The 14,987-nt window shown below is 42.9% G+C and overlaps 1 protein-coding gene across 1 annotated transcript in view; it reads right to left on the bottom strand.

Annotated features, from left to right (window-relative positions):
• TALDO1 (transaldolase 1) overlaps positions 1–12,432 on the bottom strand; it is a 31,099-nt gene extending 18,667 nt beyond the window's left edge. The window contains exons 1-2 of the mRNA XM_075566818.1: positions 12,171–12,432; positions 1,254–1,377 (exon numbers count right to left, since the gene is read on the bottom strand). Of these exons, the coding sequence (XP_075422933.1) occupies positions 1,254–1,377; positions 12,171–12,270 (224 nt within the window). The 5' untranslated portion in view covers positions 12,271–12,432. The remainder of the gene's footprint in view (positions 1–1,253; positions 1,378–12,170) is intronic.
• Positions 12,433–14,987: the final 2,555 nt, after the last annotated feature.

Here is a 14,987-nt window from a genome sequence, read left to right as displayed (position 1 = left end):
TGCGGGGGCGGGCATTGGACGCAGGCCAATGAGAGTCAGTGAGGGGTGGGACGCAGGCCAATGAGAGGTGTGCGGGGGCGGGCATTGGACGCAGGCCAATGAGAGTCAGTGAGGGGTGGGACGTAGGCCAATGAGAGGTGTGCGGGGGCGGGCATGGCCTGAGCAGGAGTGACAGGCCCAAGGTCCAATGCGATTGACCCTTGGGACGCAGACATACAGTGATTTCACAAATATATAGTAGATTACCAGGGTATGCAGAGCTCTACCAAAAGGTAAAAACCCAAGTAACAATGAAGACCTGAGACTACTTTATGATCAAATTTGGTTAGAGGGGGTAAAGGAACTATATTATACACTGCCATCTAAAGGCATGGGCTAACTGGGCTGCACAAACAGTCTAGGACATTTAGTCATGGCCTTTTGGGCACAACCAAACTGCCATGAGAAAACTCACCGCTGGACATGTCGCCGCTTCACATTTCTTCGCCATCTTTAAATGTCCCAGCCGCCGCTCCGAATGTGAACACACCCGCTAAGCAGGACAGCACCCGCCCGCTTGTTGCAAGAAAATGAAGATTTGTTGGCGCGCTGAGAGGGTCTGGTGGGCGCACGGAGTGCCCAGATTGGCGGGCAAGTTAACATTTGGAGGGGCAGCCGGGACACTTGAAGACGGCACAACATTTTAATTTAAATTCTTTTGTGCTTTCAGTTAAAACCAACGTTAATTATTTTTTTTTAAAGTACATTTTATTTTTGGTTTAATTACAGTATATTTATTTTTATTTTATATAGCCTACATTTTTATAACTACATTTTATTCAAAGAATGTTTCTACAATTTTTTATGGAATAGGTAGTTTGATTGAATTGATTGAATATTACAGCGTGACAAACTGGAATCAACAGACCAATGACGGCCACAAACTGCAGAGGTGAAAGATCATTTTCAAAGTTGAAAATTAAGAATGAGCTCCACAAACAGCTTCAACCAAGGTTCATCGCTCTTTCCTTCATCACAATCGAATCAGATATACTTCATACTCTAGTTTGATTATGTTATTTGTGACTTGTGATTTAGTAATATTTGCCAAATTTCAATAAAAGTTTTGAATGCATTTGTATTCAAATGTGACCTTTGTGGGTGGTGCCCCTAATTCACACTTAGCCCAGTGTCCCCAAAAATGTGCGCTCTATTCTATACATTGTGTGTATATCTATACTGTACTTTTCCCCCTCTTTCTCCTATGTACTTACCCTCCAAGTTTCTTTCCATATTGAATAGCATCCTCCACAAGTTGCTTGTAGTCTGGCATTTGGGCTGCTGCCAATATCAGCGACGGGTTAGTGGTAGCATCCTGCGGCTTGTATTCTTCAATTGCTACAGAACATGCATACAAAACATTGTCTGTGTTGAGCCAGTAATAAAGCCTTATAAGCATATTACATCTTTGCATATACAAATTGTCTAACTTTACAATTTCTCTACAAAGTCAAACTATGCAAACACCAGTTTCAACTATCAACCAAGATCTTTCAAAACCTCAACTTTCATAGTACACCATGAAGAGATCTGCAAGTTTTCAAAAGCTCTGTACTCCTTATTACATTTATGAAAGCTCGTCAGTACATTAACCCTTTGCATGCATGTCTATGGTTCCGACAGCTGTTCCATTGAGTCTTCCTTCCAATCAACAGTTCACAAATTTGCTTATGGTGTAAAAAGGCTGGATTTGTTTAGGCGTTTCAGTGGCCTTATGGCGTACTATGTACATTACAGGCCATGGCATGTCGGAGGCTCTTGACGTACCAGCTACACCATGTGGAAATGCTAGTTTCCAGGTGCTGATCAGACAGACCGCCCCAACAGAGCAGTTTGCCCGATTGAAACGGAAATGGAGTCCTCCATTTCCATCAGCCGGGCTGCAGTTGGGATTGTTGCTGCAACCATCACATGACTGCAAATACCGGAGGTCCATGCTCGAGGTCCAATGCCACAGGACCTCGATCCTGTGGCACTGAAAAGGCTACTTTGAATGTAACTTGGTAATCATTGGTCTTTCCCCATCATTTCTAAATAAATGCCATAATTAGCCAAACAAAACTTCAAAAGACGACGATTGATGAACAATCTCCTCGCATATACAATCGGACATTTTAATTACAAACTAAATTAATTAAAATTGTCAAAACCACTAAAGCATTTGGTTAATATGGAGACATTAAAAGTTTCCAAAATACTTCTACTTTGTGTGATGTGTAAAATGGTAGCAATCACTTACATTTAACCTACAGAACATGCCACCTCTAACCGTTCACTTCGGCCCTTTAGTATCACTATAGAACAATCTGTGTAACTTTCAGTGCCGTATGTCCGATGGCATTCTGGCATTTGTGGTCATGTGATTGCTGCCAGGGGCCGACAAAAGTGGAGGGCGCTCCATTTTTGTTCCGATCAAGCCAACCACTCCGCTTCCCGCGCATGTACCTGGTGTCAGAGGGCCCGTTATATACCAGATGTTATAAGGGCATTGAAAAGGTTAAGAGGCATATTTGGAGAGTTTCCTGTAAGCAAATAAAGGGCCTTATGCAGAGAGGAACGTTATTTAATGTGAAAACGGCAAGAAAATAGCCACAGAATTGGAGCAAGTTATTGACGTATGCTGAAAGCTGCGTTACCTCATTTTTCTGATGAGATTCAAAATTGCCAAGTTTTTCTGGCTAGATTGAACTCGCTATAATATAGGGCAGAATGGCGAGTTGCAGTGCATCTATGCTACCTGCACACCACCCTATTTTAACATGGCGAATTTACCAATCTCTCCACGTGTTTGGCAATTTTTAAAGTAAAGAAACCTGCTGTGGCGAATTTTATGAATCTCTCCATGTTCTCTGCAGGACAAGCTTTTCTGGTACGTATTTTCGCCAAAAGATGGGGCTATTTCCCTTCTCTATCCTCTCTGCATAAGCCCCAAAGCGCTACTAAACTTGCCTCAAATAAAAAAGGTGTGCATCTACAGAAATGCCAAAGCACAATCTAAGGGGAAAAAAATCAATGCGTCCGCCTTCCTATTCATGGTGACTATGCAGAAAGATAATGCTTAATTGCACAACCCAAACAAGGAAAATATTTCTAACTTTAGAGCAGAAAACAATTAAGGTTTTTTTCCCTCCTTCAGCATTTCTAAGCTAGTTTAGAAAAATCAGAGCCTATTTTTAAAGAGAAACCGAAGAATTCAGTCACAGTCCTGGTTTTTAACTCCTTGCAATGAACATTCTGGCATCTGTAGTCCCGCTTTTCCAAAATATAAACAGGACTACAAAACCCAGTCCAAAGTGATTTGCATTTAAAAAAAAAAAAAAAAAGCAGAATTGAACCAAATTATCCCAAGAAAAATCCAATTTAAAACAGCAGCCCACACTGACCACTATGTTTTGCTTTAAGCGATATCTTCTTGCCCTTTCTAGTTCTGTTTTTTTTTTTAATCTCATGCTACTCTGAAGCCAGCTAAAAAACAAATTATTTTTAACAGTCAAAATAAAAAACCAGGACATACTCAGGGAGCAAGATACTAACATTATACAAGTTAAACCCATAAGCTTCTGGGTAGGGATTGTTGCAATAACATCTATGTAAAGCAAAGTGTGTAGACCAGTGTTTTTCAACAGGGGCTCATAGGAAGCGTTGGGTTCCCCAGACTTCACTAAAGGGCAATTTTCCAGTCATTTGAAAAATGTACCAAATACATCAGAATTTACAGTGATCACAGACGCGCTATTAGAGAGGGTTGGGATTCCTTACAATGTATCTGATCTCAGACACGCAATTAGGGAGGGTTGGGGTTCCTTACAATGTATCTGATCTCAGACACGCAATTAGGGAGGGTTGGGGTTCTCAGAATATAAATAGTGTTCCTTAACGGAAAAGTTGCAAGCCACTTGTCTAGACTAACAAAACAAGTAGGTTGAGTAGTTATGGGGTACTATACAATAACCTGCCTTAACCCCTTCAGTTCAGGGCACGCCCAGCATGAAAGCACATGTAACCTAAAAAATGCAATTCATTTTACTGAAGTTAGACAAAGAGCTTTTAATTCAATAGTAATGCTATATACGAGGGACTTTCTAAGCTGTAGAAATATTGGTTTGCAATGTTTAGCTTTGCTTGGCATGAAAACAAGATGACATTTCCATAAAAACGCATTATCATTTGGCTGCACAGTGTGTCTTTTACAAGTGTTTGAGTATTTTGTTACTTTGGTACCCCAGACCTTGTTGGATCCATTTACAACATGTAACAATGTGTGGTCTTGAAATGTTTTAATAAAAATTGATTCAATGCCAATACTGTAAGATCACATTTAAAATACTGAATATTTGACTTGAAGGGACTGGTATGAAACAAAACGTTGCCAAATGTACTCTTTTCAATTTTTTTTTACTCCATACACTTAGGAAACGCTTATAGTGCCGGCTACGGTCACTGGAAAAATCAAATTGAGATGCAATTATCATTGGCGCACGCGCACTATATTACGTGTAAATGATAATTGGCTGTGTCAGCCTGACGTTGCTATAGTTGAGACGCGCCCGCTGTGAGCGTTGGCGTGGCAGATCAGAGGAAATACAAGAAATTTGTATTTTTGCGCTGTTGCCGTGCAACACTGTGAGCCACAGTGCAACCTAACGCTGTGATGTCATAGCCACGCTCTAGCCGCACGCGTCACTGCTTGCCCTATAGACATTAAACACGCACGCCACATCGTGCGCCCGCGCGTACTATATTACAAGCCTTAGGATGCCATTGTATGTGTAAATGAACCAGGCAAGGATAATATGGAATCCAGATTAAAATATGAAATTAAAAATCTCTTATTTTACTGAATGCTAATTCTTCAAATTATGAATTTAAAAAACTAACAAGGTTTGGAAAGCTCTGTATTCTATAATTTAATATACGCATGAATGTCTATTTATATAGCGCCATTAACGTACATATCGCTTCATAGCAGTAATACGTGACAATCATAAATAACACATAAATGGGTGAAGTGCTTCAGACATAAAAGTAACATTTAGGAAAAGGATACCCTGCTCCAAAGAGCTTACAATCTAGCTCTACTATTATTATTATTATTAATATTGGCATCCCTGAGAATATCCTGCTCTTTATTAAACAAAACAAGGGTTGCACCTGTTAAAATGCATGACAATCACTAGCATCTATGATCTGCACAGGCCTTTGGGGAGAGCTCCATTTTAAACACTTAATATTTCAAGTGCTTCTATCATCTGTACAACGCATCCGTTTACTGCAAACATTTCGGGAGGGTTTGCGACAACTTTTTGCCTCAGTGGTACTGAACACAGCTTAAAAAAAGGTGCACTTTCAGGACTTTCCTACGACTGGGAATGTCAGTTATTTACATTCTAGGACACCTTATCTGAGCAGAGAAAGGGTCAGTGATGCAATCTGCGATGTGCACTTCCAGAAAGCGCTGTACAGTTAAGCAACCTGCCTCGCCGCTTGTGTAATGTGGAACGTGTTTTATATGCAGATAATCCAGTCTCCCTGAAACCCACGCACACCAAACCCACATTATTTCAATGGATAGGATTTGCATTTAAATATGTACACATTTCTTTAGACATCTAATCCTTAACCCCTTCAGTGCTCTATGAAAAGAGGTAAAGTGCAGTCATGAGGGGCGGCACACCACGGGGCCACTATACTCGTTTACTAGGGGTTCTGCCTTAGAGAACGAACCATCATGTTCACGGAAAAGGAGGCCCCTTTCGTCAACACCACCAGAAAGGCATGGCATGGCGATGGAGCAATTACATGAACAGGGGGTGCACGAGGGGACCCGGGGCTAGAGGCGACGGTACCCTCCGATACTGAAGAGGTTAAAGCAGCAGTCCTGAGGTTGCACCTGATTATTACACTGAATGACAGGGGTCATTTAAAACACCATGGAAGGCAAATTTTCAGCAACTGCAATCTCCAGAACTAAAGGGGGGGATGGGGGGGAAAGCAGCATAGGGACTTTGCAATGGTAAAACAAAGGAGACTTTCACCATGGTAAGCAGCCACCTGCGTTATAATAGCACTGAAGTATATGCTGTTCTTGTGACAATTTTGAAACAAAACACTTTTCCTGCTGTCTCAAATGAATTGTTGGTACCCGACTTGCAAACAAATAGTGACTTGCTCAAGGTAAAAATAAATAAATGATTATTTAGCAAATCAGAAGTAGATGCACTTGTCAAGACAACCACTTCAGCTTGCCTCATAGGTCTGTACCCCTAAACTAGACTAGCACCCACATAACAATTGCAGTGAACTGTACTTGTGTAACTATTTTCCCCTGGGAAACAGATCTCATTAGAAAGCCAATACAATGCTGGACCAATTGACAAGAGTTTATTATCGAAATACATATCACTAGAGAATGAGAGTTGTTGGGTTGGTAGTGTGGGTTTGCACTGTGGAATATCTGGATTAGTCTCTGTTCATCAAAAGATAAACACTGAACAGCCCATTGTAACAGTACTAGATCCCATGCCATTGTTTCAATAATGATCTGGTCATTACTTACACATTTACAAACGCCAGCTCTGACAAAAGCAATGGATTATGCAGATATAAATAAGGGGCCTTAGAAATAAGTTGTTGCCAAAGACTCTGCCAACAAATATATTAAAAAAGACAAGCAGTATAATATGATACAGTAGTAGGAATACCATTGAACAGGGCTCTTCACCTTGCAGCACCTGGGCCAAATGTGGCCACTGATGAACCTTGGACTGTCTGCCCCTTCTAATTGTATTGCAGCCGCTCAGGCAGATAAATACAATGTCACACAGAATCGTATTAAAACAGGTTACTGTAGAAAATTTGACATGCTTCAACATTAAGAATGCAAGTCGATGCATATACAATGTTACGATATACAATGTTACGATACACTTCTGGTCATTCTACTTTCAAATGTTTCTGCCCCTCGGGAAATTAGTTAAAGAGCTCATAGTGAGTTATGTACTAAAGCAGCGGGTGCTCAACCCAGTTTAACAGGTCAAGTTAAGGATATCCCTGCATCAGCATAGGTGGCTCAATCAAAATGACTGAGACAATTGAGGGACCTGTGCTGTAGCAGCAATATCATTAAAAGCCAACCTGTTGGCCCTTGGGGACTGGAATTGAACACCCCTGTACTAAAGTATCATGGTGCAAAACCAGCGCATAACTAATGCAGCACATTTGCTGAAGGAAAAACTCCAATTACTATTAATACAGCCCTGTTTGCCCTGGGAGACTTGTGTCCTGTGCAGTTGACCACACCACACATTCCACATGGTCAGTCTGCTACAGCCACTCCCACCATTTCCACATGGCCTATTCATCTGCTGCAACTCTTCAGGCATTGCCACATGGTGAGGGTGCTGCAACTGTGTGTTAAGCAAGACGACATTTCAAACCTTTTTTGTCTAGAATAAGGAACTTGGGAAACGGTTCCAAGCAACTACATCTTGACACAACCTTTGTATTTGTATTTAACAATTGCTTCCCTGTAGCTCAACAAGCAACCATGAAATCAATGTTTTGTTTACATTGTGCAACTTATTAAAGCAGCCGTAAACCCCAAAGAAGCCTCTGAGTTTAACTCAAACTTCGTATCATACCCTAAGCCTCTCCTGCTCTTATAATGAAATAAAAAAATACATTTTTCTAGCGTTCAATATAATTTTAATCCCTAGCTGCTGTGGTTACCATGTCTGGGGAGAGCCTAATTTTAACTCCCAGACACTTAATATTCCAAACTCATTTATTTCAAACGTAGCATCAGATTTAAAAAATAAAAACCGCTTTGGATAGGACAATAAGCAATCAGCACTATCTGCTGCTTTAAACCAGCAGAACTATACACTGCAAAGTACCAAATTAAAGCGATGTTTTAAACCTTTTGCTGTGGTGTTAACATTTAAGTTTCAATGGGTCCTGCCACCAACTGTTTTGCTTTTCAAACTAGTTCATTTTATTAACAAAAATAAAACCATAACCTTCAGCCTCTAGGTAAAACCCAACATATGTATACTTTTCAAAGAGAAAACTATACAGGCAGTCCTCGGTTATCCGACACAATGCGTTACTCAAAATGGCGTTGGATAGTGAAACGTAAAGCGAAACACATTTTCCCATAGGAACACTGTTTAAATGAAAGGTTCCGTTCCTGAAGGCAGTTTTAACCTTAAAATACATCAAATATTTTATGCAGGCAATAAGATATGCAGCACACATAAATTATATAGTGTATATACTGTATTATATATATATAATATAACATAATAAATATTATATAGTATATTATATATATACGCTTTCCAACGTGGTGTGTGTGTGCGCATATATATATATATATACACACAACGTTGCAAAGCGTCGTAAGAGCGTTGGATAAGCCGTTTTGGCGTTGTAAAAATGAACATAGGTATGCATTGCATAGCGTTGGATAAGCCATTCGTTGTAAAATGAAGCGTTGTAAAAACGAGGACTGTCTGTAGTTCCATTAAACAGTGACATGCAGAGGAAACCTTTGTTAATGGATAGACAAGCTCATTTATATACAGAGAACGCAAAAAAAAATAATATGTATTTTACATCAAACTTTTGTGGTCTCCAAATGTTTTATGCTCACATTTCCAAGTTACATCCTAATACGAACATTAGTGTGGTAGTAGTGAAATATAATCCCTATGCATGGGGATCTTTCCCAACGTCTGCTTCTTACTGGCTTCCACAAAGCCAGACCTCACCAAGCTTTACCTTTATGTACCAAGCCTTGCTTACTGTACCACACCCTGTTAGTATTGCCAGGTCGCTTGAGGTAAGACAGAATGAAACTCAATCTTTAATTCCATATCTGCTGCACCTATCCCCATTTTATATATGGAATATTATTTGACAACATAAATGTTGGCAATACAAGTAAAGTTATACATAATTTGTTTTTCTTTTCATCAAGACAAGTGTGCTTGATTCACGTTTTATTTCTATCTCTCTCTAGGTAACACACAGGGTTGGGAAAAAGCCCAAATTCTGCATGCCATATTTTTTTATTACGTTCGACCGATCCCGTGCAGTATGGTTCCTGAACCGTTGGGCGACCATGCGCATAGCAAGGTGCCAAATTACACCTTATTTGCAGGCAGTGTGGGCGACTAAGGCCTCGGTCCCGCTGCGCTCGTTGGCGCGGGCGGCGGGTCGCGAGTTCCCCACCAGCAGGGGAATCCTCGCGAGCCGGTCCCGGTCCCCACTGGCTGCACAGCTGATTACACGCTGTAGCGCGTCAGCCGCTGGAGACACCAGAGAATGGTGTTTCCTAGCGTTGACGCGTGACGTGTGTGGCTGTGAGCCAATGGGGAGGGGAGGCTTCGGGAGGAGGAGAGGCTTCGGGGAGCGGGGAGCAGTGTGGAGGGACAGCAGGTGAGTGCCTTTCTCTGTGTGTGTGTCTGAGTGCGTGCATGCCTATCTGTGTGTGTATGTGTGTGCCCGAGTGCGTGAGTGCCTGCCTCTGTCTGTGTGTGTGTGTGTGTATGAGTGCCTGCCTGTGTGTGCGCGCGTGTGTGTGTATGAGTGCGTGAGTGCCTGCCTGTGTGTGCGCGCGCGTGTGTGTGTATATGAGTGCGTGAGTGCCTGCCTGTGTGTGTGCGCGCGTGTGTGTGTGTGTGTGTGTATGAATGAGTGCCTGCGTGTGTGTTTAATACTTACTTTCCAGCTCCAGCCCGAGTCCGTGGAGGGAGGGGGGGGAGAGTAGCGGGTCCCTCCGCTCAAGCCACGCCCCCCCTCCCTGTCAAACCGCCCACCTCCCGATCAAACCTCCCACCTCCCGCCCACCTCCCGATCAAACCTCCCACCTCCCGCTCCCTACAGACCGCAGATCGCGGTCTGTGTATCTCAGCGCACCGCCTGTCAGCAGCGCAGGTGCGCTGACTCTGGGAGCGGGGCCTTAGCCTAAGGCTACGGCCCCAGTCATTCCTGCGTTGCGTGCAGTGACTACACCCGCGGTCGGCGTCTGTAGGGGAGCTCTAGCGGAGCGAGGCCATGACGGGGCATATGTGCCCTGCCATTGGCTGCGCGCCAACCACGTGTCCGCGCCAAGACAATTCTTGTCTACCCTGCCAGCATAGGCGTCACAGCGCTTTGCGCGGCCACAGCCACTGGGGACTGCCCCATAAAGGGCTGTGCGTACGTTGTAGCATGGGCCGCTGTGACCACCGGGGACTCAGCCTTAGCAGTGAACAACTGCAGGAGCTTCTAAAGTGGCATCCCACAATGCCTTGCATAGTGCTATACAAGGCCCTACGTCAGCAAAGTGTGACAGCGCTGCCGCATACCGAGCTCAGAGCGCACGGTCTTCACCCATATCGGAGACACTGCTATGAATCGGTTTGCTGAAATCGCATCACACGATAAGGTTACGGTAAGACGTGTGAACCACCTGGGGGAAAGTAGGTTCCCATTGATGCCTGAGGTTTTACTAGACACGGCAAAAGTGTTTTTACGCCAGGTGGTAAGCAGGGCGTCTCTGGAGCTGAACGACGTTAATTTCAGTTTTGGGGGAACTCCGAGATACTTACATCTAAAGCAGCCGACGGTATTTCTCCACTTTTTAAAGGTCATGCAGTCAATAGAAACCTTCAAGAGAACTTTGCGGCTTCCTATTGGCCCGTGGGATCTTTAAAACACCATTTTGAGTGGCCAACCAGGGCTACCATCAGCAGCCCCTTTCTGAGGTATCTCAGGGAACAAGGTGCCCGTGGAGCTGAAATCAACGCGGTTTACTCCGGAGACCCAGTGCTTCAAAAAAAGTGAAGCAAAATATATGTAAGGAAATGGCTCCAATCGGATGCTGCAGCAGGCAGAGCTTCCCTGTGCTTCCATCTATATAGTAGAGTTGATGAGTGTTTATCCAGGGTAAAATAACCTTATAGTGCTGACATAGCTTAACGTTTCAAAAAGCGAGTCAACGTTGAGTTGAGCTCATTCATAAAATGCCTGTCACAGTTCTCTACAACTGAAGACAGAGCTATCAATATAATGGTATACTCTTGTAATAAAACACACACACTTTTGGATACCTAATGAGTGCTGTCGCCTCGGCCACCTTCACAGTTGGCAACGTATGATAGATATACACACAGGTGGGGGAACTGACGTGAGTATATGCGCACTACACATTTATTCACATTTCAAATTGGCTTCGAATCTGCTCTCTGTAAAGAATAATTACTACAGTACATTCCAATTGTTTTAGAAAATAAAAACTTTTTTAGATTACCACAATAATGCTATAAATTTGACGACTTGGTCTTTGAAAAAGGTACAGGAACTGTGGTCCACCTGGAAAAACACACACATATACACACACACACACAATATGCATACACTTTTTTTTATATATACTTTAGTAATAAACATTTTGTAATTATACATACAGCCTGGTATGCCTGCTATTAAACCCAATTTCTTGGCAGCTAAAGCACCCGGGTAGTAAAGGTAAACAACTTGTAGTGGAGTGCCACTGTAATCAATACTATACACAAAGATCTTGAATGAATTTTTTTTTTTATATATATATATATATATATATATATATATATATATATATATATATACACACACACACACACACACACACACGCACGCACACACGCACGCACGCACGCACGCACGCACGCACGCACGCACACGCACACACACGCTGAAGGAGTGGTTCTGAAAACAATAACACGGATTTCAAATCAGACGACTCGAATTCAATCCCGGAGTAATAACATCTCATTGGGACAAGTCACTATCTCCCTGTGCCTCAGGTAACAAAATTAGATTGCAAGCTCTGCGGGGCAGGTACTCACTGAGCTTGCCACCTTACCACTACCAGTGTGATACAAGAGAAAATATCCAAAGAGACACAGACACAGACACAGACACACGTGGGCTTTACATTGACACAGGCCCAGGAGAGGAGAGGGCCGGGCCAGGGGGGGGGGCCTCCCCTCACAGACAGTGGGGGATTAGCGGTGAGGAAGAAGCTTGGAGGCTCCTCAGGGCCACACCAGGCTGACATTACATGGTGCCGGTGGGAGCCGGAGGAGAGGGGCGGGGGCTTTTACCTTTGAAGTCCCCGGTGTCGGCCACTACCACGGTGTGCTGCTTCAGCTGCTCGAGAGCGGACTCCATGATTCTCTGCTTCTTCACGGGGGAGCCTGACATGACAGACTGCGAGGGGGTCGCCGTGCGGGTCCTATATATACCTGCGGCCGGTCAGGAGGCGCGTGAACACGGCGGTTAATAGGAGGGGCTATAGGGGAGGGAGCGCGCGACAAGACTTCAACCACGCGATGTATATGGAGAGCGCGCGACAGGGCACAAGGGCGAGCGCGAGGGCAGCCGCCAACCAATCAGGGACACCGCGTGCTCTTGCCTCCGCCCATCTGGGCCAGCATGGGTGGAGGCGGTTGACAAAGTGGATGTGATAGGGTCATCGGCCAATGGGACAGGAGCGTTACAGATATGGGAGCCAATCAAAACGTAGGAATAGTTTCCCCCACAAGTTCCCGCCCATGCCAGACGTCACGCAAGAGTAATTTTGTGCGGACTTTGAGCCATATTGGCTCCTGTCACCATACAGGGAGTATCGTAGCGCCGAGGGACGGACTTATTCTACTTATAACTTTATTGATGTACGTGTGTGTGTGTTGACTAAATATAGTCATTTCTCGCCAACTGAAGAAAACAATATTTGACTTCAATTATTTTAACAAAATTAGAAGCAAAAGCTGCAACGTTACATGGCGTTTCTTCATATAATCAAAATCTATATGAGTTAATATTTTTGTAATATAATAAGGCTATAGTAAAGAATATACAGTATGGCCAAAAATGTGGGCTGTGCCTTAGATAAAGATAACACCCACTCACCACTTCTGGTTGGTGTACAGTATATACCCATTGAAATGTATAACTTTGTCCTGGTTAAATATTTGATCAAATAATAAAAAGAATACGTTTTAAATTGACCATGCCAACAAGGTGTATGAAATGCAAATAAAAACGTGTATTCAAGCATGACCAGCATGCTCCCTCTACATTAAATGGTAGATTTGTCACAATAAACTTAGCATTCATTTATTCACATTCATTTATGTGGTGTCCACATTCAAGAATATAGAAGAAGTAAGACAATACGTTTCACTTCTGGGTAGCAAAATAATACGATTTTATTTGTTAATCTAACCAACATTTAATTTCCCTCTACAATATTAGTGTGTCTGAGGACATGAAATGTTGAATAAAACATGAATAAAGTGTAGCTTTTTTTCTCCGCCCGGAGCTTTTTAATAATAATAACTATATATATATATATATGTAACGGGTTTCCCCCCCCCAATCTCACATTGGCCCGGGTACTCTAATAACCAACCCCCATTACGTGTTTGTGTTTGGTGGTGCACCTGTAGGCAACAGGACTCCTGAGTCTCCCGCTTGATGGTATTAGGGGATGTCATCAGGACAGGTAGCTGAGGTAGTGGGTGCGAGTTCAACTTACATCATGTGCAGCGCCTCCACCTCATCAGGATCTGTGCTTCCGCAGGGAGATGGTCCTGGTGAGGAACTCCTTGGTGGTGCCATCCACTGCTGAGTAATTTCACACTCACACAGTGGGGGTATCGTTAACAAGGTCATCTTTATTGTAGACGGTGATGTAGCAGACTGCCCCATGCAGCTGCCGGCTCTTGCCGCACATCTCTCCGTGCTGTCCCTTCGCCAGGTACGCCCTCCCAAATTGAAGTGGGATTCCCTCTTCTCCTAGGGAGATCCTCTCTGTGCCAGGTCCCTGGACACAGAGTGGCTTAGACAGTCCGATTGGTCAACCTGGACCACTAGTTTCTTCACTAGGGTCACAAAGTGTTCCTACAATCCCTTATGCAGGAAAATACAACTTCCCAACAGCTTTCCACAGCTGCTAGAACACACTGTAACTAACTGTGTTGTGCCTTATATACTTCAGGAGGCAGGCGCATCCCTGATGTCACTATCCAGGGACTCAGAGCATACAGCCACTCCCCTCCATACATAGGGCACCTCACCATGGTGTGAGGGAAAACTTCCATAACTACTGCTGGCATACCTGTACTTACTGCCAACAGAGAGGAAAGTAATATACCATTATTATGCATGGCTATATATATATATATACTTAGTTAAGTTACCCGACTAGCCCCCTCGCTATCCACCTTTAAGACTCACCTTAAGACACATCTGCTTAAAGAAGCATTTGAGTAGCACTGGATAATCATGGACACATGACACATAAAGCTTGGCCCCCTGCAGACGCACTTACCAGAACTCCCTCCTACTGTCTCTGTACGTTCTCCCTACCTACCAATTAGATTGTAAGCTCCTCGGAGCAGGGACTCCTTCCTTAATGTTACTTTTACAGTATGTCTGAAGCACTTATTCCCATGATCTGTTATTTATATTATTTGTTATTTATATGATATGTATTACTACTGTGAAGCGCTATGTACATTTATGGCGCTATATAAATAAAGACATACAATACAATACAAAGTTATGGTGGGTAAAAAAAGTGACAAAAACACTCCACAGCAAAGCATCCATTCCATTTGCTATATGTATAAATATATATATATATATATATATCTTTTTTTTTATTTTTTATTTTTTTTAAGCACTCCTACCTAAAAAAAATGATGTATTATACACTTTGACATATTAACCTCGCAAAACAAATGTACATGTATTTAGCAATGGGTTTGAGCAATGAGTTGACAACAAAGATCAAGGTACCGGTATATGTATAATCAACATGGGGAAAAATAAAGATTATCTTTGGACCTGCTAAATTTCATATTTTAATTTAATCATTTCGTTTCAGAAAAAAACTCACACAACTGCAGATAATC

Source organism: Ascaphus truei, chromosome 12 (assembly GCF_040206685.1).
Source record: "Ascaphus truei isolate aAscTru1 chromosome 12, aAscTru1.hap1, whole genome shotgun sequence".
Classification (NCBI taxonomy): Eukaryota; Metazoa; Chordata; class Amphibia; order Anura; family Ascaphidae; genus Ascaphus; species Ascaphus truei.
Note: the sequence above shows the minus strand (reverse complement) of the source record. Positions and strands in the feature narration are given on the sequence as shown.